The sequence below is a fragment of the Octopus sinensis genome, linkage group LG13, assembly GCF_006345805.1.
Source record: "Octopus sinensis linkage group LG13, ASM634580v1, whole genome shotgun sequence".
Classification (NCBI taxonomy): Eukaryota; Metazoa; Mollusca; class Cephalopoda; order Octopoda; family Octopodidae; genus Octopus; species Octopus sinensis.
The window spans coordinates 37,795,713-37,820,488 of NC_043009.1; the positions used below are offsets into that span (position 1 = coordinate 37,795,713).

The following is a 24,776-nucleotide window of genomic DNA, read 5'->3' on the forward strand; positions in this document are numbered from 1 at the left end:
AACGGATTAAGTCGATTACATCAACCCCAGTGCATAACTGGTACTTTATTTATTGACCCTGAAAGGATGAAAGGCAAAGTTGACCTCGGTGGAATTTGAACTCAGAACGTAACGGCTGACGAAATACCTATTTCTTTACTACCCATAAGGGGCTAAACAAGGACAGACAAAGGAATTAGGTCAATTAGATCACCCCAGTGCGTCACTGGTACTTTATTTATCGACCCTGAAAGGATGAAAAGCAAAGTCGACCTCGGTGGAATTTGAACTCAGAACGTAATGACAGACGAAATACCGCTAAGCATTTCGGCTGGCACACTAATGTTTCTGCCTGCTCGCTGCCATAATGTTTGTCAAACATATATGTATGTGTGTATTTATACGTGTGTGTGTGTGCGTGTCTCCTTGCGTAGACAGTCTGATAGTTGTAAATGATTATCACTGTCATATAAGCAGTGTCATTCATTTTCAATATTTCATGGAATATCTCTAGCTGTGGAGAAATACTGAGACCCCCTTCAGTCATGACTGACCATGGGATTGCACCTAGAAAGTTACCCTCCCAAGCACAAGTCCGGGCAAGGTTGTTTATGGAAGACCAACAGTCACCCATGCATACCAGCCTCCCCTCACCACGCCACCAGTGTTATCCAAGGGAAAGGCAAAGGCCGATAAAGCTTGGCACCTGTGACGTCACAACTCATTTCTACAGCTGACTGAACCGGAGCAACGTGAAATAAAGTGTCTAGCTCAAGAACACAACATGCAGCCCAGTCCGGGATTCGAACTCACAACCTCATGATCGTAAGCTCGATGCTCTAACCACTGAGCCATGCGCCTTCACTGAGAAATATTACCTTGCTTAGAAACAGCTGAGGGTTGATGACAGGAAAGGAATCCAGACAGAAAATCTGGCTCAATAGACCCCATTTGACCCATGCAAGCATGGAAAAATGGACATTAAAACAAAGATATGGGTTATCTAATGTACAGCTAAATAATCTATCATAATCCTATGTTAACAAATAATTTTATAAATATTTCTTTTGAGAATTTTTTTTATTTTGTTGTAAATATTTTTTTATAGTTATAGCCTTTACCTGGTACAGTTTCCTTGTGAATTGATAAAGAATGTTTTGTGTTGGCCAAGAACATCACTTCAACATCCACAGAAGAAATATCTAATGGGTTGGAGATGAATACCTGGGTCTTCTCATTTTCCCCTTCAACTGTTACACTGTCCCCTGTGGAATAAAAAGATAAAATAAGAACTTGATACTTTTCATATTGGAATACCTAAAATATTTTTCTTTTTTTTTTTGTAATATATACAAATTTAGAATATTCAGTAGAATTGGTAAAAGGTAAAAAAACCCCCCAAAGAATGAAAAAAACAAAACATAGATATGCTTAGAAATTCAAGGTGTCATACCTTCCATGTGCACAGAAACTGTATACCAAGAATGGATGGAGACATTTAATGCCAAGGGAGCACTGGAGACAAAACCATTGTGATTCTGTCCAGCTAAAAACAGAGGTTGACTATTGTTTACCTGTAAATAAATAGGAAATCGATGTTTAAATTTTCATGATTGAAATATAAACTGTTGCAACAAAGCAATAAATAAATAAAGATCACCCTTCTCCCATGGTGCGTTTGCGTGTATGTGTGTGTGTGTGTGTGTGTGTGTATATATATATATATATATATATATATATATATATATAATATATATATATATTAAAATTATAAATTAGGGTATCTACGAGATACCACCATGCTTGTAGATACCCTAATTTATAATTTTAATAATTATTACCTTTGATGGTTATTTTTTCCATGCTGACCACTCGATAAAATCATTATTTTATTTTTAAATTAATGATCTTCATCATCATCATCATCATCGTTTAACGTCCGCTTTCCATGCTGGCATGGGTATCCTTATTTATATATATATATGTCATCATCATCATTTAATGTCCGCTTTCCATGCTGGCATGGGTCGGACGATTTGACCGAGGACAGGCAAACCAGTTGCCTGCACCAGGCTCCAATCTGATCTGGCAGACTTTCTACAGCTGGATGCCCTTCCTAATGCCAACCACTCCGAGAGTGTAGTGGGTGCTTTTTACATGCCACAGGGCCAGTCAGGCAGTACAGGCAATGGCCACGGCCACGCTCAAATGGTGTTTTTACGTGCCACCTGCACAAGTGCCAATAAGGTGACGCTGGTAATGATCACGCTCGAATGGTGCTTTTTACGTGCCATAGCTGTGTGGTTAAAAAGTTTGCTTCTCAACCTTGTGACTTCAGGTTTAGTCTCACAGTGTGACATTTGGGCAAATGTCTTATGCTATAGCTCAGAGCCTCATGTGTGCATCTGGCAGATGGAACTGAAAGAAGCCCATTGTGTATGTGTGTGTATACATAAATATATGTATGTATATTTATAAGTGTGTGTGTGTGTTACTGTCTCCTTTTCTTGACATTGTGTGACAGTTGTAAATGAGTGTCACTGTCATGCAAGTGGCGTCCTTCCTTTCCAATCTTCCATGAACACAATGTCTGGTCATGGGGAAATATTACCCAACTTGAAAACAGATGAAGGTTGGTGACAGGAAGAGTATTTGGCCATAGGAAATCTGCCCCAACAAATTCTGCCTGACCCACGAAGACATGGAGAAGTGTATAGTAAATAATGATGGTATATATATATATATATATATATATATATATGTGTGGAGGTGCAATGGCCCAGTGGTTAGGGCAGTGGACTCATGGTCGGAGGATTGTGGTTTCGATACCCAGACCAGGCATTGTGTGTGTTTATTGAGCGAAAACACCTAAAAGCTCCACGAGGCTCCAGCAGGGAGTAGTGGCGACCCCTGTTGTACTCTTTTGCCACAACTTTCTCTCACTCTCTCTTCTTGTTTCTTGAGTAACGCTGCGATGGACTGGCGTTCTGTTCAGCTGGGGGGAACACATATGCCACAGAAACTGGGAAACCAGGCCCATGAGCTTGGCTAGGCTTGATAAGGGCAACATTTATCGTTTCATATATATATACACACAAAATCTGTCTCTCTCTGTATACATACACACAGGTTTGAATATGAGGCGGTGCAGAAAAGTTCCTAGCGTTGGGTAAAAGAAAATACAGGAAGATCAGTTAATTATGATTTTATTCAAAGTTTACTGATCACTACAATTGTTTCGACCCATCTAGCATTGATACCTCATGGGTGGGATACTGAACATCTGGTCTAAGTGTATCCATTGGTGTGTGTGTGTGTGTGTGTGTGTGTACTATGGTTTTTTTTTTTGATTTTCATTAAAACAGTGGTTTTCGACTGGGTTCCATACAAGATTTTGCAGGGTTCACACAAGCGAAATAGTAAATCAGATTCACAATAGTATTTTATGGGTCCATGGAAAAGTTTTGCTTTAGATGTATTTACTGCAAGATACAGCTAGGTTTCTTTCTCTGATGTTTCACATTGTTCAATCTATACAAATGAATGCGTGATAGACAAAATAGGAATTATCAAGTAAGTATCTATAAAACTAGATTTTTAAACATTGAATGGCTTTTGGGGTCCACCAGAATAAAGTAGTACTGAAAGAGGTTCTTAGATAAAGCAAAAAAAAAAAAATGGTTGAGAACCAGAGCATTAGAGGATCAAAATTTAATTATTCTTTGGAGAAAATGTAAAAGATATTTACCATCAGAAGGATGAACTTTTTCTTATTATCTGCATACCATAAGAGTCCAGATTTCTTTAAAATACGGAATTTGATACTAATTGTATTAGCCTTTAGAACACTACGTTTTTGACGGAATCTTGAGTTTGATTTTAGAAACTCGTCACGATAGTAAGTCTCTCGTCTACTAAATTCAACACGAGCTCCAGGTCCAAATGAAAATGGTTTCCATTCTGAAAAAAGAAGAAAATATTTTGGTCAGCTTTTATTTAAAACTAGCTGAAAATTGCCAGGCAATTTTTACAATAGAATGTCTTGTATAAATTTTTATTTATTCTGAGAATGCCTTCCCTGACAGATAAGCCTCTTAATTTAGAACAGATTTGTGTAATTTTTTGCCAAAAAACTTCCTTGAGGACTTTTTTCCTTTTTAAATTATTTACATGTCTGTTCGACCATTTTACATGACTTTATTCATTAAAACTTCAGAAGTTTTTACAACTTTGGTTGTCGTAATGCTTTGCTCTGGTTTGTTTAATAAAAATTCCTCCTCCTAATGATTTTACTTTCATTTTGTGATAGACAGCTATCATGTAGAAAATGCCAGCTTCCAAATCCTGTTCTCTGATTAGGTAAAATAGATTAAACTTTAAACTTCAGTAACATTTTTCTGGAACAAATAAATAACAAATTGGATTTAACGTGGAAAATTATTTCTACCAAATTTGGAAAATTTTGATGTAATTTTAAAATCTCAATATGTGACAGCAACAGGGAAGACCCTACAAAAGTTGAGAGACACAGTTATAGGACATGACACAAACTCATTTACAAATACACACACACAGAAAATCACGAGTTTAAAATGGTGCATAGTAGACATATGTATGTGTGTGTGCGTGTCTGAGTGGAAGGAAGGTGTGGAGCATGTGAGCGTCGCTTTGAACATGACAGAGAAAGTTGAGCAGAGAATCTGTATCAAATTTTGCCCAAAACTTGGCGATACCTCTTCAGAGGCCTACACAAAGTTTTCAAAAGGCTTTCATCGTTCTCGACACAATCAAGGAGATCCTGTGCAACTGAAACCAGAGTGTCTTTTTGGCCAACTGAAAGCAGTTTTGATACAAACTGGGCGGACACATATCTCATACCCAAATATTCAGTGATAATGGACTGAACTGAACCATAACTAATCTGTACATCCTCTGATAACTCATGGATGGTGATTTGACAATTTCCCCTCATAGCTGCATGCACATCGATGATGTTTTTCTCAGTTCTGCTGATTGCAGGTTCCCCAGAACATTCGTCCAATATCGACATTTTTTCAGCCATCTTGGAAATGTCTGAACCACTCGTACACTCCTCTCCATACACTTTCTGCAACTTTGCATAGGCCTCTGAGTAGGTATCGCCATGACAACTTTCTCTGTTGTGGTCAATGCGATGATCACACGCTACACATCTTCCTTCCAAGCACTGCTGTAAACAAAGCTAGAATGTTAAAACTTAGTGTGTATGCATAGTAAGAGTTCAAGGTCAATCTGTGCCAAGCAGCTTCACTCTGCATGCTTTTAGTTTCTTTACTATGGCAACAGTTCGGATACTTATTGATCAGATCACATATGTGTGTGTGTGTGTGTGTATATATATATATACACACACACACACACATAAGTATATATATATATACATAAGTATATATATATATGTGTGTGTGTGTGTATATATGTATACATACAAAATGTGTGTATACACATATATATACAAACATATTTATATATGTGTGTATATATATATATGTATACATACATAAATGTGTGTGTATATACATATTTATACATACATATTTTTATATATATATATGTATACATACATAAATATGTGTGTATATACATATTTTTATACATACATACATAAATGTGTGTGCGTATATACATATTATATATACATATAATATGTATGCATATTATATATACATACATATTTATATATACATATATATATGTATATATATATAAAATCCTACTATGCATTTAATGCTCTATGGAGTGTACTACCCCTTTATATTGATATTTGACTAAACTGTTAAACTATCTATCTACAGAGTTGTTATTCTGTTACCATTCCATTCATGAACCTTAATCTTTCACCTTTACTTTTCCCCAACAGTATTAAACTATCAGCTACGACCTGATTATAAAACTTTGCGCCAACAACAAACACATCAGCCCATTCTAATTACATTTTTATACCACATCTCCAGTTAACAACCTAATATACAAATATACAGACCCCTTCTCCCAAATCCACATTTACACCAAATGGCTGATAACAAATCCTACATAGTATCTTATTTCTTTGTATATGACCTACATCGTGTAGGAAGAGTGAACAACTGTAGTTATTTAACGAAATATTCAATCACATAATGTTTAAGACACACAGCTCCAATGTTCCAACCCACACCAAAGAAACGAAACTACTAATTCTAAAACAAATTTATGACAAATCAAAACCTTTAAAAACACTACACTTAAAATGTCAATTCATGGCCAGCCTCTTGGATAGTTGACATTATACTGGGTTTGGTTGCCTTTTGCAAAGCTTATTAACTTATTAAAAGTTTCATTAATAATCTTTGCAATATTTACGTTTTAGCTCATCTGACCCAGTTCAGTGTTTTCTAATTCTGATGTTGTATTCCTGCCTTTGAATAAATTGCTGGAGACACATGGCCTAGTGGTTAGAGCAGTGGACTCGCGGTTGAGGGATTGCGGGTTTGACTCTCAGACTGGTGGATGTGTGTGTTTATGAGCGGCTCCGGCAGAAGGTAATAGCGAACTTCTGCTGACTCTTTTGCCACAACTTTCTGTCACTCTTTCCTCCTGCATCTTGCAGTTCACCTATATATATATATATATATATATATATATATATTGTATGTGTGTTTGTGTTTTTGCATTTATATTTGTCTCCCGCTGCTCAACAACTATGTCATGTTGAAGTAAACAAACCAACAGCAGTGGTTTGGCAAATGAGACCAATAAGGTAACTACAAAATTTAAAAAGATCAATCCCTTGCGAGTAGATTTGGTAGAAACTTGACATACATACATGCATGTATATATATATCTGAAAATAATGAAAATGTGAAAAAACTTACTCTCTTCACACATTTTGCCCATGTATTCTGGAGAACATTGGCACTTAAATGTAGTCCATTTATCAAGACAAATCCCACCATTTCTGCAGGGATTACTTTTACATGGTCCAGCAATATTTTCTCGTAGACATTCCTTCTTTATTCCAGTAGATCTTCGTGGTTCAAGCTGAATCATATCCACCCCATTCACAATAAAACTGCGCATACATCCAATAAAATCATGTGATTGAACTTGATTGCTTCGAATTACATATTGTGCAGGAATTCCACCAATGTATAGATTACCACCATGAAGTTGTAAATTCCTGTAATGGTAGAAATATGAAATATATTTCAATAATGTGTGTGCAAATAACATAGTTTAATGATAACTATACTAATAAATGATGGCCACAACTGAGTTTCATGTAAATTCAACACCCTACATTCATCAGATAAGCACAGTATGGAACTAAATTTAGATCCATAAATATGCCCATCTGATGAGTGTAGGACAACAAATTTACATGAAACTCAGTCATGGCCATCACAAGAAATTTTGCTTGTACAGCTGACACTAAACTATATTATATACCTCACTATATTCATAGAGTTGATTGCTCTTTGCTTTGACTAAGAACCACAAATTATCATATATATATAAAGCAAATCTTAATTGAATGTAAAATGTGTTATTGATAAAAATATTGTATTGATAAAAACAAAATTTCTTAGAATAAATAAACAACATTTATTGAAGCAAACACTACTCTTAATTATATTGATCCAGACTGCATTAGAAACAGGAGGAAAAATGGGGAACTTATATCAATTGTCATGATGTCATGATTTTGTAACTGAGATATCAGATAGACTAGAAAAAATTTAACAAAATATAACAAGAAGAGGAAACTTATAGGCTTACTCATATTTCAGTTCTCCTTGGTTTGAACATGTTTTGCTTTCATCACAACCACTGCATTGGTTATTTGAAGAACATTTATGAACTGATATATGGACATTCTACAATGGAAACCAAAACAAAATATATTTTACTACTATATCTATTTAACCATCTACTATATGGTAGAAGAAATAGAAAAATAAACAATATGATTGATATTTTGAACCAGCTTTTAAAATTCCTACAGCTGTTTCAATAACAACCTTATAGATACAACTATTAAAAAAAACTACAGTAAGTTATACAACATAATTATCAATAATAGTTATATGACATAATTTGTGATAACAAGCAATTGCTATTATAATCACAATATATAGAAGTTACATAAGAGCTGTCTCATTAGGAAGGTTTTAAAATACACACACACAAAATGTATGTTTTACAACAAATTGCATAAGTATTTTCATCAACAGGTATATACCAAAGAAACTAGTCAGGTAACATCTCTTTTTATATAAAAAGGAACAGTCTATAATTTGTAAAAATTTATACTATTAATAAAAAGCATGTTCGACCTTATAAAGCAGAATTCCATGAAATACTATTTTCTAAACTTTAATGACTTAATTGATACTTGGATTAGCCTCATATGGAAGCTATAGGAGTTTTAGAACATTGGAAATATAACAATTTAAAAAAATTTTCAAAGAAGTAATGGATAATTTAGCTCATGCCCACATACTGACCGCAATTAGCCATTGTACTTAGTCTTACAGAAATAACAATCACAGCAGTTTGAGCAAAAAGATGTTAATAATAAAAATAATAAAATCTCCCTTTATATTTAAAACAAATGGTATTAAAATGTAAACATGAAATGAATTGTACGTTTTAATATATTAGGAATAATCATTTTCATTCCCATAATACTAAATTCTATGAATATTCTCAACAAATCATAAATGTACTGGTACTTTATACTTTCTTATAGTTGTTTTGTATTTTAGCTACCCTCACTGTTTTGAATCCTATCAATCTTAGCTGTTTTGGATTTCAGCTACCCAAGCTGTTTTGCAATGATGCTTGCTAAGGAAATCTCAGTTCATCAATAAAATAGAATTGTCAAAATGTACGATGATGGTGATAATGTTCATGATTCAGAAAGCGAATAGTCTCATGGAGAGCATGGAAGACTAGGTGTCTTGTTGACCTATACACACAAAGATATGGTTACATCTGAATCCAAAAAGAAAAGGATAAAAAAAAATTACATTTCTATAATCAATTTAAAAAGAAATCTAAATACAAATATGACGTAAATGTTGCTAAATTCTAATTATTTTGTTTCACAACCACATAGTTTTGGGTTCAATCACAATGAATAGCATCTTGAGCAAGTGGAATTTGTTGGGCAGTGAGAAGCATTGTGAACACTTTGCATGACTAAAAATAAGGCCTGTCAAAGGACAGATGAGCTCATCCACATGAATGGTGTCTTGTAAAAGCATCCTGTGCATGGGCTGGCAAATTGTGCAAGTGGTCCCAGATCATGGCCATGGAAACTTGGATGAAAGACACACTGTGGTCTCGAGTTGGAGTCGATGTCCATGAGTGATGTGGCATAGAAAGAGAAGTGTATGTGCTTGTCTTGTCATTACACGCTTGCTGTAAGTGAGAATCACTGTCATACAAGCAGCATCATTCATTTCCAATAATTCTGCAACAACTTGTCTGGCCATGTGAAAATATTACCAAACTTGGAAATATATAGGTAAGAGCTGATGACAAGGAGGGCATCTGGATGTAGAAAATCTATTTCAATAAACTCTGTCTACTCCATGCAAGTATGTGAAGTGGGTATTGAAATGATGGTGATAAAATGATTTGAGACATTTTAATTAAAATATTATAACAGAGAGATAAATGGAATAAAATGAAAATAACTTACTCTGCGAATTCTCAACACTTCTACTTTATACCAATTGCCATCGTTAATTGTATATGGAATATAGAGATTGAGAACAGACGCACTTCCAGTAGAGATAGACAGTCGAACCTGTCCATTGATAATTTCCAAAGCTATGAAACTCTCTACTGTTTGACTGAGGGAGGGATTGACTGGGTTGTAAAGTAGTAGTGCATTAGACATTTTTGTAGCAAGGTGTACAGTAATATTGTTGTAATTCTCGGCGATAGTTGGAAATTCCAGAAATGATAATTCTTCAAACCTGTAAGCTGACTTTGAACAAGATTGTCCCCATTTATTGTAAGGACATTGGCAGATAAATCCGTCACGGTTATTTTTACAGACACCTTCATTCTGACATGGGTTCGGTTGACAGTAATTAATTCCTGTCTCACAGTATATTCCTAAGAATCCTTTCTGGCAGACACACTTGAAAGAACCATCTGTATTTTCACAAGTACCATGTTGGCAAGGGTTTTGTTTGCATTCATTGATATCTTTAGTACAAGTTGGACCAGTCCAGCCGGACAAACACTGGCAGTAAGATTTACTGTAGGATGAGATAACACATGCACCACCATTGTGGCAATAGACATCTCCACATTGGGTTTCTTGGATCTGACAAAGTGTTCCTGTATAACCCACAGAACATTTGCAGATAAAGTCAGTTATGTTTGGTCCACTCATAATTTGTCTGTTGGTAGCTATAATATTCCAGTTACTACTGACCACTAATTGATCAACACATGAACCACCATTGTAGCAGGGGTTAACTGCACATAGTGAATAACCCAAAATTATATTGGTTGCTAAACCCTGCTGTAATTCATTCTTGTTTGCTGCAATCATTTCTTGTAGCAACTGTTTTGAGATGGGTTTTCCATTTCTGTCTAAAGTCATTATAAAAACATCAAGATCGTTACCAGTTTGCTTAATGCTAAAGATTTTACTTTCCCAATCAGATTCCAGATTATTATTTAAATTCTTCAAAAACTTGGAATAGAGCTTTGTAAGAAACCTTTTTTCAGTCAAGTTTACTAACTTCACAGTCAAAGAATCCTTTAGTGTTTCATTAGTAAGAAAAGCAAAATTAACTGTAATATTGTAGACAACTTCTGAGTGAATACCATCATGCCCACTGATGGTAAGCCAATGGTCACTAGATACAGGTTCACGGAGAACTTCTAAGTAACAGTGTTCAGTAATTTTGAAGATCTCAGCACTCATTTGAAGAATACGACACGAATAATCTCCAGTTATATCATTGTCTAAAGGCTTCACATCCCCAACAAATTGAGTTGGTGACTGGTTTTGGAATAAACTTAACTGAATATTGAGTTTCCTTTGCCTCGAAGGACTGTCATTGACATCTTGTACTAGAACAGTAAAAGACAAACTTGACGTCATTGTTGGTTTACCATTATCTGTCACAGTGACACTTACAGAGAATCTGGAAATTTTTTCACGATCTAAAGCTGTGTTTGTTGTAACCAAACCTGTTTTGGATATTTTAACATATGACTTTGAATTTTTATCATCTTGGAAGAAATAGTAAGGGTCAGTGTTTGGCGGGAGGTCACAATCTTCAGTGAAATCTGCTAATGATATCACACTGGTTCCAATGGCTGCATTCTCTTTGACAAAAGCTGCCAATGAACCGTTAGAGAAAGTTGGGGAGCAGTCATTCACATCAAGAATGCGAATCTTTATAGTTGTTGTTCCTACAAGAGAAATGAAATTATAAAGGTAAATAAACTTTTAAACAAATGCCATTTTATAGTTTTACTTCAAATTTAAAAAAAAACAAAACTATCATTCGATATGTTATACAGAATTCAAATTTTATATCTCTGAAGAGCAGAAGGATTTCATTATAGGGACAACTCTTCTGTGAAACGATCGTAAGATGCTTTAAATAATTAATTCAAAACTTTTAAACTGTCATATACATTATATATTTATACGTATACATATTTTTATACATATTTATATTTATCTATTTATATATTTTTAATACAACAATTATTTTTCACACATGTATGTCTTTCTTAGGAGTTTTGATTTTGATTTCCTAATATTTATAATAATATATTATTAAAAAATACATATAAGTAAATAAACTGATAAAAAGAATGCGAAATTTTAGTACAAAATTTTAAAACTACTATTCTCTTCATTGATATGAAATATTTCAAAAGATGTATACATATAACAATCTACAAGATTTAAATAGAAAATAAATTTGAAAAGAAGTTACCTGTCTGAGGTGGTATCCCTTTATCAATGGCACCCACTTTTAGCTGGTACAAAGCCACTGATTCCCGATCAAGTTCGGATGAAACGGAGATTTGGCCTGATGTTGAATCAATATAGAAGGCATTATGAAGATTTCCTGATAGAATTGTGTAATTGAATTGGTGATCTTTGCGATGTAGGTCATTGTCAAAAGCTTTTACCTTAATTACAAATGTGCCAGGCTGAATGTCCTCCTTAAGGTCTTTAGTATAAAGTGGATGAAGAAATACAGGTGCATCATTAGCATCAGTTATAGTAATATGTACTATGCACTGAACAGTATCGTTGCCTTTTACACTTCCCCAGTTTTTAGCCATAACATCCAAAGTAATATGAGATTGGGACTCATAGTCAGGTTTCCCAGACACTGTGATAACTCCGGAGAGAGGGTTTATTTTAAAACCTTTTAAATTACTTGAATCCATCAAAAAGTAATAGACGATTCCATCTGGTCCTGCATCTCTATCCGTAGCGAGGACAGCACCAACAGATGTCCCTTTTGAACTGACTCACTGATACTGAAATTATATTCATTTTGTATGAATATTGGGTTGTATTCATTGACACTAACGAGATGGACATTAACAACAGTAACACTTTGCAAATTGGTTCCAGGGTTCTTAGCAAGAATATGAAGCGAATAGTTTTCTTTAGATTCATAGTCAAGGGATGAAGTTGAATTTATGGTTTTAGCTTTGTGATCAATCATGAACTTAGATTGGGCTTGGTTATCTCCGACAATTTGATATTCAATGATGGCATAGCTACCAGAATCTGCATCAGTGGCTGATAGTTTGAAGACTGATGCACCAATGGGAGAATTTTCCCGGATATAAACATCATAAACATCTTTATCGAAGAGTGGAGGGTTATCATTAACATCTGTGACAAAGATGGTAAATATGATGGAAGTTTCTTTGTAATATAAGCCGTGGTCTCTTGCAGTAATATTCAGTCGATGTACAGATGATGTATCATAATCGAGAGGTTTATTCACTGATAGGTTTCCATATTTTTCATTAATTGCAAACAAATTCTGAGGGTCACCACCGGTTATATAATAACTGACTTCTTGGTTTGGTCCGTGATCATGATCTATAGCTTGAACTGTATCAAAAATGCCATTTACTGTAAAGTTCTCTGGAATTTGTTTCTCAAAAACAATTCTCAAGAATAAAGGAGGGTATTTGTTGATGTCTGTTACTTTCAAGTGTATGGTTGCTATGTCTGACGACTGTGGTGGACGTCCTTTATCAACTGCCTGCACTTTTAGCTGAAACTCTTTATCCATACTTTGACTGAGGCTAGCAGAAAGATGCACAGACCCTATAAAGATAACACGAATGAAATTAATTAAATAAGATCTACTTTTAAAATATGATGTAAAGATGTAATTATGTTAGATGCAATTTTACCCCATGACAATGATCTTTTTTATTATATATCAAGCAACTAGGTTGTATTGACAGGAATCATTTTGGCTGAGATCAGCAATTAGCATATGACTAAGGTTTGGTGTATACTTACATCAACCATTTTAACCAATTTACAGTGGTGGTTCATTTGGTTGCCAGCACATAACAACGGTAATTGTGCCAACTGAGGTCAGTACTCAGTGTGAGATAACATTTGGCGTATATTTACGCCAACCATTTTAAAAGGGTTAAATTGGAACAAATATTTTGATATATATGCCATTTTAAGAAGTTCATTTCACAATGACTCAGTTTCACATTCAGTCCCACTCTGCAGCACCATGGGCAAGTATCTTCACAATAATCTCAGGCAAACCTAAACCTTGTGAGTGGAGTTGGTGGATGGAAACTGAAAGAAGCCTCTCTGTGTGTTTGTGTATACCCTGACCTAGACATCACCTGATGGTTGTAAATGAGCATCACTGGCATAAAATATTACAAAGCTTGGGAACAGGTGAGGTTTGGTGGCAGGAAGGGATCTGCTCATAGAAAACTTGCCTTCAACAAATTCCATTTGGCCTATGCAAGCATGGAAAAGCGGATGTCAAATGATGATAATGATGATTTCTTTTAATCAATCTATATTAATTAAATATCACATTAGCTCTCTTAAAACCCAGCATTCATTACATCCTAACTATAGCTCACTCTTAAATCGAGTTTTCCTTAACTCTATAGTACAAATCACTTTCACAACTCTTCTACGACAATGTTCCTTCCTCATCAAAAATTTTTGAAATATTGAAAAAAAAAAAAAAAAATTCCATTTTGGATGCTCATTTAGACCATTTGTTACCTTTGAGTAAAGAATAAATGTAAAATCATACCATCCGATTTCTTCACATAGAAATAGTTGGTTCCGTTGCCTTCCACAACAATATATTCCACCTGAGCATTCATTCCATAATCTTTGTCATCTCTGAAAAGAGTTTAATATTATAAATGTAGTAGACACTTTTCTGTTAGCCAGGAGGTGACATACTGAAGACTTGTTATTAATTAGGTACATTTAAAACGATTTCTGTTAAGATTCTGTAACTTAGAAATTAGGTTGAGATCATTCAGTTAGGGCTCATAACTATAAAAGTACATGATGTAAATCGTTGCCAGGAACTTCCACAAGAGCACAAGTGTACCAGAATATTGAACCACCAGAATCATTTAGTCCACCGGAATCATTTAGTCTTTTAATTTGCAATGCATTTCAAATAGTTAATAATACATGAGGTCAATAAATTTTGGAAATAAAGAAGAATTTAATGAAATCATTCGTTGTTGTTTATTTTTTATCAATTTTAAACTGAATGATTGATTGGAGATCTTGAAGGTATGCCTCTATAAGTCACCAACGAATTATTATCATTCAAGCATAGAATTCCTGACACAAAGATAGCAGATTGGACATTTAATGTGGATCACTACAGAAGTGACTATTATTTAATTAGTGTTGTAGCCATGAGCATTTAGGATTCATTATTGGTTAATTATATATATTCATTATATAATGTAAACATGGCTCTGGTTGGCTCACCAAATTCAGCAGACTGGATATGGTCTAATTAAGGAGAACATATCACAGAATGCTGCTGGAAGGTGGAAGACAAAGCCAGTCATAAAACGTGGATGACAAAAATGTGGAAAGCAGCCTGTAGGACTTGAACCATGCATTTTACAGTTGATCAAATTTAGTGCACTGAATATGGTCTAATTTTGACAATGAATTACAGTATGCTACTGGAAAGTGAAAGGCATACCATGTGGAATTAGAGGTTAACACTTTCTAATATCAGCCTGATTGAGATAGCCTCTTGTTTTATGATACAAAACATGTTGTTTTATCTTCTATTATGATCATATGTAAGAAACAAATGTTTCTTACATTTGATATAATACTGATTAATTATATAAAAAAAGAAGCTTCTTATTTTGATTATATTCCAAAGTTATAATTTCTTAAATCCACTGAAACATGTTGGTAGTTTACATTTATAACACAAATACAGAGATATAGGGAAATAAAAATAAAAGTTTTTTTAATTTGCAATGCATTTCAAATAGTTAATAATACATGGGGGTCAATGGATTTTGGAAATAATGACGAATTTAATGAAATCATTCGTTGTCGTTTATTTTTTTATCAATTTTAACCCTTTTGTTACCCTGTTTCTGTTGAGATGCTCTGTGTTTCTTTCAATTAATTTTAAATATAACTAAGAATTTAGTAAAAAAAAATTGGTTATCATTAAGCTAGTGTTAGGAACATAAATTGTAACTAAGATTTGGTGAAAGAATTTAATTCAAAACTTAAGAAAACAAGACATATGTACTACAGAGCCAGAGGTGGTTTCGGCCGGGTTGGTATTGAAAGGGTTAAACTGGTCTTTGGAAAATGAATAAATATGAAATTTTGACATAAGGCTTTAATTTAGATTACTGGCATTTGTGCCGGTGGCATGTGAAAAAACATTCGAGTGAGATCGTTGCCAGAGCGCTGGACTGGCTCTTGTGTAGGTGGCATGTAAAAATACCATTTGAGTGTGGCTGTTACCAGTACCACCTGACTGGCCCTTGTGCCAGTGGAACGTAAAAGCACCCACTACACTCTTGTAAAAGCACCCACTACACTTTTGGAGTGGTTGGTGTTAGGAAGGGCATCCAGCTGTAGAAACTCTGCCAGATCAGACTGGAGCCTGGTGCAAGCATCTGGTTTGCCAGTCCTCAGTCAAATCGTCCAACCCATGCTAGCATGGAAAGCAGATGTTAAATGATGATGATTTCTGTTGGAAAACACCGTCTTTGCTTCCATCAGTTTGGGAAAAAATGAAGAATTTCAAGAAATATCTTTTTCATTATTAAACTGATGTTTGGAGCATTAATTAATATGAAATTTTCGTGGGCGGTTTTAATTTTGACCACTTTAAAATGGGAAATTCATATCATGGAACCAAGTGGTCTCAGGTGGGTTGGTATCAAAAGAACAAAGGCGGTGAGCTGGCAGAAACATTAGCGCGTCGGGCGAAATGCTTAGCGGTATTTTGTCTGCCGTTACGTTGTGAGTTCAAATTCCGCCAAGGTTGACTTTGCCTTTCATCCTTTCGGGGTCAATAAATTAAGTACCAGTTACACACTGGGGTCGATGTAATCGTCTTAATACCTATGTCTGTCCTTGTTTGTCCCCTCTATGTTTAGCCCCTTGTGGGTAATAAAGAAATAGGTATCAAAAGAATTAAACATGTTAGTTGCATGGAGAGAAAGTTAATGAAACGAAAAGTGCATTACCTTGCAACCACCTTGATGATTGGATCACCTACTGTCAAATTGTATGGAACAGCAGAGAAATAGTAAGTTTTTTCAAACTGTGGTGGATTATCGTTGTCGTCAATTACATTGATGACGACTAGACTTTCAGAAGAACGTGATGGGACACCGAGGTCAGTGGCTACAACTGTTAATTCATGGTGATTATAAAGACTGGTGTTATCATAATGCAGCTGTTGAATTGTGAATATTTCACCAGTTTTATCGGTGATATTAAACAATGACGATGGCATTTTTAGCGAATAATAAAATATATTATTTGGTGAAGTTCTGTCGTGGTCCTTCGCTACAACTTTACCCACATGTATCGGAGGAACTTGTAGTTCGGATATTTCAAACATAAACTTTGGCATTGTGAACCGAGGTTGGTTGTCATTGATATCCGTGACTTTTATGGTGACGTAAGTACTCGTTTCGTGAGAGCTGGCTCGAGCTGCCACTTTCAATTTGTGATACTCCTTCTTCTCAACATCCAAAGATGCTCTCACAGATATGTTGCCACTGAGAGGATCTAAAGAGAATTTGTTACCAGAATTTTCTAAAAGTGCATAAGTAACTTCTGCATTTTCACCAACATCTTGGTCTTCAGTGGACAGTTGCAAAATAAAAGAACCAATTTCGGCATTCTCGGGGATGCTGGCTGTAAACAGACGTGTGAATCGGGGTGGGTTATCATCAACATCAAGAATAGAAATATCAACGGTTGTAGTTCCAGTTTTTCTATTAGAGGCACTCTGCAGAAAAAGAAAAAAATTATTAATCAAATTATTAGGAAATAAACTGAAAGATAGAATGACATAAATTACTGATTTTACTTTTTAAAATTTTTTTAAAGAATTTGAAAACAATTGCTAAAATGTTGCAGATATTCTGTGTGGTTTAGAAGTTCACTTCACAATCATATGATTTTGGGTTCAGTCCCACTGTGTAGTACTTTGGGAAAGTATCTTCTACAATAGCCCTGCACTGATCCATGCCAAGCGAGCGTTTTTTTATTCATATCATAGTGATTCCACAAAAAAACAAACAACAAAAAAAACAAACAACAAAAAAAACAAACAGATGAAATAAGTACCAGACTTAAAAAAAAGTACTGAGAACAATCATCATCATCATCATCGTTTAGCGTCTGCTTTCCATGCTGGCATGGGTTGGACGGTTCAACTGGGGTCTGGGAAGCCAGAAGGCTGCACCAGGCCCAGTCTGATCTGGCAATGTTTCTACGGCTGGATGCCCTTCCTAATGCCAACCACACCGTGAGTGTAGTGGGCGCTTTTTACGTGCCAGACGAGGCTGGCAAACGGCCAGGATCGGATGGTGCTTTTTATGTGCCACTGGCACAGGGGCCAGGCAAATATTTTCGACTAAACCCTACAAGTCGGTGCTCCAGCATGGCTATAGTCTAATGGCTGAAACAAATAACAGAAGTAAAAGTAATTATATCTCAATACAACAAAAGTATGATCTTGTTTCAGATATTCTTATATGTTTTTATCTTTCGTTTTATTCATTAGACTGTTGCCATGCTGGGGCTCTGCCTTCGAGAATGTTAGTCAAATGAATCAACACCAGCACGTAACTTTTTTTTTTTTATAAGTACTGGTACTTATTCTATCGGTCTCTTTTGCTGAGCTGTTAAGTTACAGAGCCTAAACACACCACCATAGGTTGCCAAGCAGTGGTGGAGGACAAACGCACACACATGATGGGTTTCTTTCTGTTTCTGTCTACCAAATCCACTCACAAAGCTTTTGGTTGGCCTGCGGCTTATAGTAGAAGACACTTGCCCAAAGTGCCATGCAGTGGGACTGAACCCAGTATCGGTCTGACAAGTTCAACTTGCATGCTGGAAAATACGGTAATAGATTCAACAAAACTAGATCTATGGACTACTGATAACATATACCAGTACAATTAGTAGAAAATGAGATCCAACTATATTTTGCAAAATCACAAGAGCAAAATATTTTCCAATTCCCAGCAATTTATGCTTGGATATATTTACCACAGTTTAGCTTGGAATGTAGGAAGTAGTTTGACAAAAACAATACGAAATGTTAAAGTTCACAATAAACTTATGGCAACAGCTCAAATATCAGAAAAGTTGTTTCCCCTGTCAGTGGCTTTTCTCTTATTTACTGTGAAACATTCCCAGTGGGAATCGGAAATGTCTAATAATTTCTTTCCAATACTAAATAGATCTACTACTACTACAAGTAGTAGTAGTACATGGCAATGTTAACCAAATGCATAAATTGAAAGTAACAAGAAAGCGTTATGTACACGAGTTAAAGGCAGCAATGGAGAATAATAATTGCAAGATTTTATGGAATTTACCCATAAAAACTGACCATACTATTAAAACAAGGCGACCTGATATAATTACACAGGACAAAAATATACCAAACGATATAAGATTATAGATTTACGTTAAACCATACGGCAAGAGTAGATACCAAAGAAACTGAGGAAAATAGAGAAGTATCCAAGATGTAGCTAGAGAGATGAAGAGAATGTAGAAAATGAAAATGACAAGAATTCCTGTGGTAACTAGTGCACTTGAAACAACAGCCAAATTGCTATCTAAGAGCTGACTGATGCTGGAATCGAGTCATGCATAGTCAACCTGCAAGAAAGAGCCAACCTGTATTCTGCAAGAATTTTTAGAAAGATTCTTGAGATTTGAAGAGACTTGTCACCAAACTTCAAGTCACTAGTCCTGTTAACTAAAGTAAGATGTAATTGATGGACTCTCCTATTGAAGATGACATATGAGCAAACAGGTATTGCCGAATGACTTGCCTAAATGATTTGTTTATAGTGATCAAATGTTTGTGATGCACTCTCAATAATCAAACCAATGTTGTCTGAACAAGGGCACGGTGTACCACACATCAGGTGTTGAAGTGATTGCAGAGCAATGTGAGATGAAATGTTTTGCTCAAGTTCATAACACATCGCCCAGTCTAAGAATTGAAACCACGATCTTGCAAATTATGAGTGCAACACCCTAACCACTAGGCCATAATTAAGAATAACCCTTTCTACTATAGGCACAAGACCTGAAATGCTGGAGGAAGGAGGTTAACCAATTACATCAACCCCAGTACTTAAGTGGTGTGTGTGTGTATATATACGATGGGCTTCTTTCAGTTTCTGTCTATCAGATTCACCCACAGGGCTTTGGTTAGCCCAAGGCTATAGTAGAAGACACTTACCCAGGGTGCCACACAGTGGGACTGACCTAGAACCATGCAGTTGGAAAGCAAGCTTCTTATCTCTCTCTCACACACACACACACACAGAGTGGGATTTCTATATATGAACATAATCTGTTCCAGAGCCTTGTTCATTAACCAAATTGTATCTCACATGATTAATTGAAATGCATATAAATAGGATTAATCTGTTCCAAGCCACACCCAGACTCCACATAAAAAGCATGAAATAATGTTTTATTTGCCCACCCATAAATATGTATGTGTGTGTCTTGTCTTGCTTCTGTTCATCCCCCAAAATATGAGAAATATTAATATTTTTCTATATAAAATACGAAAATTTGCAAGTTGCATGAAATGTGAACATAAACAAACTGTCTGTACACGCTCTCCCAGCCACTTATATGCATGAATTGTTCACGTGGTTTGTTATTCAAATTTTAGATCGTTATGAGTTTAATTTTCTTTAGAAAATACATTGGTTATTCAATTAGTTCATTTAAAGAACCTTTCATATATGGGTATCCTACAGTGTGTGTGTATTATATACACATACAGGGAGGCCCAAAAGTAGTTTTACAGTTATCACGTAGGCACTTTAAATTTCTTTTAAATCATTTTATTACATTTAAATTTCTATCTTACAATTAACTAAATTAGCATAGAATAATGGTTTCATATTTTTTTATAATTAAGATCTAAACTGTTAATATATGAATGCAAAAGAGATAGTTGAATAACTGTAAACCTACTTTTGGGCCACCCTGTATAATGTATACACACATAAATATATATATACAACATCCATATATATATATATATATATATTATATATATATATATATATATATTATATATATATATATATATATATATATATATATACATATGCTGAGCAACCACCTTGAAGGTATCATGCAGTGGAGTTGAACCTGAAGCCATGTGATTCAGAAGCAAACATCTTAATGACACAGCCAAGATCATATATAATCATTATTATAGATAGATGCCAATGACAGTCAAGAGAGAAAATAGTTAGAAAGTTTAAGATATTGTTTTACTGATAATATGATCAGACTTTATTTAGCTGCAATCTTCAACAAGGTGCGTAACTCTGCTTGTACTAATCTGGTAGAAAATAGATTTTAATTTTTTTTCAAAACCTAGATTATTATTATTATTATTTTGTAAAATTATTAAACTGGCGAGCTAGCAGAATTTTGTGCTGGACAAAATGCTTAGCAGCATTGCCTCCAGCTCTTTGCATTCTGAGTTCAAATCCTGACATAGCCAACTTTGCCTTTCATCCTTTTGTGGGTTGAGAAAATAGTACTAGCTGATTGCTAGCCTTGTGTCAAAATGTGAAACCATTATTTTATTATTATTATTATTATTATCATTATTATTATTATTAAGGTGGCGAGCTGGCAGAATCGTTAGCATGCAGGGCAAAATGCTTAGTGGTATTTCGTCTACAGTTACATTCTGAGTTCAAATTCCACCAAGGTCAACTTTGCCTTTCATCTTTTCGGGGTCAATAAAATTAGTACTAGTTATGCACTGGAGTCGATGCAATTGACTTAATCCCTTCCTCCAAACTTCAAGCCTTGAGCCTATAACAGAAAATATTATTATTATTATTATTATTAGGTATAGCATGCTGGGCAAAATGCTTGGCGGCATCTTGTCTGTCTTTATGTTCTGAGCTCAAATTCTACTGAGGATGTCTTTGCCTTTCATCCTTTTGGGGTCGACAAAATAGTCACCAGTAGAATATTGAGGTTGATGAAATCAACTTGCTCTGCTTCTGAAATTGTTGGCCTTCTGCCAAAATTTGAAACCATAATAATAATAATAATAATAAAGAGTATCTTGTTCTAAAAATAATGTGCAAATGTTCAAGGTCCATCTTACTTAAAAAATAAAAAATGATAGATGTGAATTAGAAATTAATCCAAGGCATTTTTTAAAATTTTAATTTTTTTCTGAATTTCTTGTCATCAACATCTTATAATCTATTTACTCGTTTGCTACTTTTAGACACTGGACTGCAACCATGCTGAGTAACCACCTTGAAGGCCTTCAGCCCATTAAATAACCCTTGTACTTACTCTATTAGTTTCATTTTGCTGAAAAGTTATGGTGTATGTAAACACACACATACACAATATGCTTCCATGCAGTTTCTGTTTACTGAATTCCTCATGTAAGGCATTGGTTGGCCCAGGGCTATAGTAGATGATAATTACCTAAAGTGTCACAAAGTGGGTCTGAACTACAAAATCCAAGACTCAGGTGTTGTGAAGCAAGCTTTTTAATCACATGGCTATCATCATCATCGTTTAACGTCCGTTTTCCATGCTAGCATGGGTTGGACAGTTTGACTGGGGTCTGGGAAGCCAGGAGGCTGCACCAGGTTCCAGTCTGATCTGGCAGTGTTTCTGCAGCTGGATGCCCTTCCTAACGCCAACCACTCCGTGAGTGTAGTGGGTGCTTTTTATGTGCCACCAGAACAGGGGCCAGAGGAGGCTGGCAATGGCCACGATCGGTTGGTGCTTTTTACGTGCACTGGCATGGGTATCACAACTACCATTTCCATTTGATTTTTATTTTGATGTTGATGTACTTGACTCAATAGGTCTCCTCAAGCACAGCAGGTCACCCTAATTTGAATATGCACACAGCATATTGTTGAGTGCTAAATATTAGTTAATACTAGTTCTTCTATGTTGAAAATTGCTGGGTAAGAAAGGCATCCAGCTGTAGAAATCACCCAAAAGTAAACATTGATGTATGACGCAGTCCTCCAACTTGTCAAACCTTGTTAAACCCTCCAACCCATGCCAGCATGGAAGCTGGATGTTAAATGAAATGGGCTAACTTAATTGTTTCTCTTCTTTCACAGCAATTCTGAAAGGTTCTTAAAACCCTAATACAAATTAATCATACTTTGATATTTATAGTTTATAAGTAAGGTTTTTGGAGGTGTATTTAGCATTTAGTGACCAATATGATTTAGTTTCAGAAAAAAAAAAGGGATCCTTTAAAAGAAATGAAGATAATTGTTATCACAAATCTGAGTCTGAGAATTAGTAAAATTCTTAAATACTTACTTGGTCAACAGCTTTGATGGCAAGCTGGTAAAAGTCAATTTTTTCTCGATCAATTTGGTTCTTTGTAGAAATGCAGCCTGAAGATTTTATTTGGAAAGCATCCTTAGAATTTCCATTTGTGATTTTATAGGTAACCTTACCATTTTTACCAGAATCAGCATCCTTTGCAGACACACATACGACTGTTTTACCTATTTGATTTGTTTCTTCGAATGAAGTGTAATAATGCATTTGATCAAAGTAGGGTGCATTATCATTAATGTCAGCAATGAAAATACGCAATTCCTTATACGAAGTGAGAGGGTCGCTGCTAGTATCAGAAGTTCCAATCCACAAACTGTAATAACTGGTTTCTTCAAAGTCCAATTGGTTGGCAATGATGAGGTCATTACGCTTAGGATCAATGCCGAAGGCATTGTTGATGTTTCCACCTGCAATGAAGTATTTCAGAGGAACCGCCTTCGGAGAAACACCAGACAAACGGGTTACTGTGGTGTTTAAAGAAGAATTTTCTTCAAGCTTGAATTCAGTTTTGGCAAGTGTGAATCGAGGTCGACGGGTTTTATTCTTTTGTAGAAGATGAATCATTACTTTAGCTTTTGAGAAAAACGGGTTTTGGCTCTGTGGAAGAAACAATAAAAAAGAAAAGATTTGAGAATTCAATAACATGAAAGCACTTTACATTATTTACATCTGCAATGAATGTTTTTATGCATTAGGATCATTGGTCCTTATTCAGAGTGTATATATGGGAGTGACAGTATGTGGCATAGTGGTTAGGCTGTTGCACTCATGATTGCTAGATCATGGGTTCAATTCTCTGACTGGGCAGTGCATTGTGTTTTTGAGCAAAACACTTCATTTCACGTAGTGGGGAATGTTGGGCCTGCTTGCCTAGCCAGCAGGGTGGCATCATTTGAAGGCTAATGCAATGCAAGAAATGCATTGTGACCAACATCAGGCAACCTGGTTGGTCACATGATATGGGAGGGTCAAACCAACCAGCTCATGCCAGCAGGGAGAAAAGGACATTTGATGCTTGCGTGGATCAGACAGGAATTGAAAAGGCTGGATACTGTTCCTATCAGCAACCCTCACCTGTTTCTAAGCAAGCTAGTATTTCCCAATAGCTGGACATTTCTTTATGTTTTCATAAAAGACTGGAAATAAAGAATGCTGCTTGCACTACAGTGATGCATGTTTATAACCAATGCATGATGAAAAGAACATACACACCATATCCGGTAAGTTCATCATCATCATCAATTCACAGCAGGGAAAGTTCACCATCACAATTCACCATATTTTTTAAATAAAATAGTTTTTAACTATAAATGGTGAGATACTATGGATATATTTTCTCGGTAAACTTTTTTCACAGTGAATTGATGGTTGTCAACTTACCTGTAATACACATTTACAAGATGAGCTTCTTTCACTTTCTGCTACCAAATCCATTTAAAAAGGCTTTAGTTGGCTTAAGGCTGGCTACAGTAGAAGACACTAGCTCAAGGTGCTATGCAGGGTTACTAAGCCCAAAACCATGTTGTTGGGAAGAAAACTTTATAAGCTCACAGCCATGCCTATACTATATTAAAGATTTGGTCACAACCAAAAATTTGATGTAACTCTA

General features: G+C 35.3%; 1 protein-coding gene across 1 annotated transcript in view; it reads right to left on the reverse strand.

Annotated features, from left to right (window-relative positions):
• The window catches only part of LOC115218254 (cadherin-related tumor suppressor-like), a 339,745-nt gene that overhangs the window by 2,834 nt on the left and 312,135 nt on the right, over positions 1–24,776 (reverse strand). The window contains 11 exon segments of the mRNA XM_029788002.2: positions 1,101–1,244; positions 1,433–1,553; positions 3,728–3,939; positions 6,873–7,177; positions 7,777–7,874; positions 9,707–11,445; positions 11,982–12,527; positions 12,530–13,345; positions 14,322–14,413; positions 16,774–17,546; positions 23,144–23,764. Of these exon segments, the coding sequence (XP_029643862.2) occupies positions 1,101–1,244; positions 1,433–1,553; positions 3,728–3,939; positions 6,873–7,177; positions 7,777–7,874; positions 9,707–11,445; positions 11,982–12,527; positions 12,530–13,345; positions 14,322–14,413; positions 16,774–17,546; positions 23,144–23,764 (5,467 nt within the window).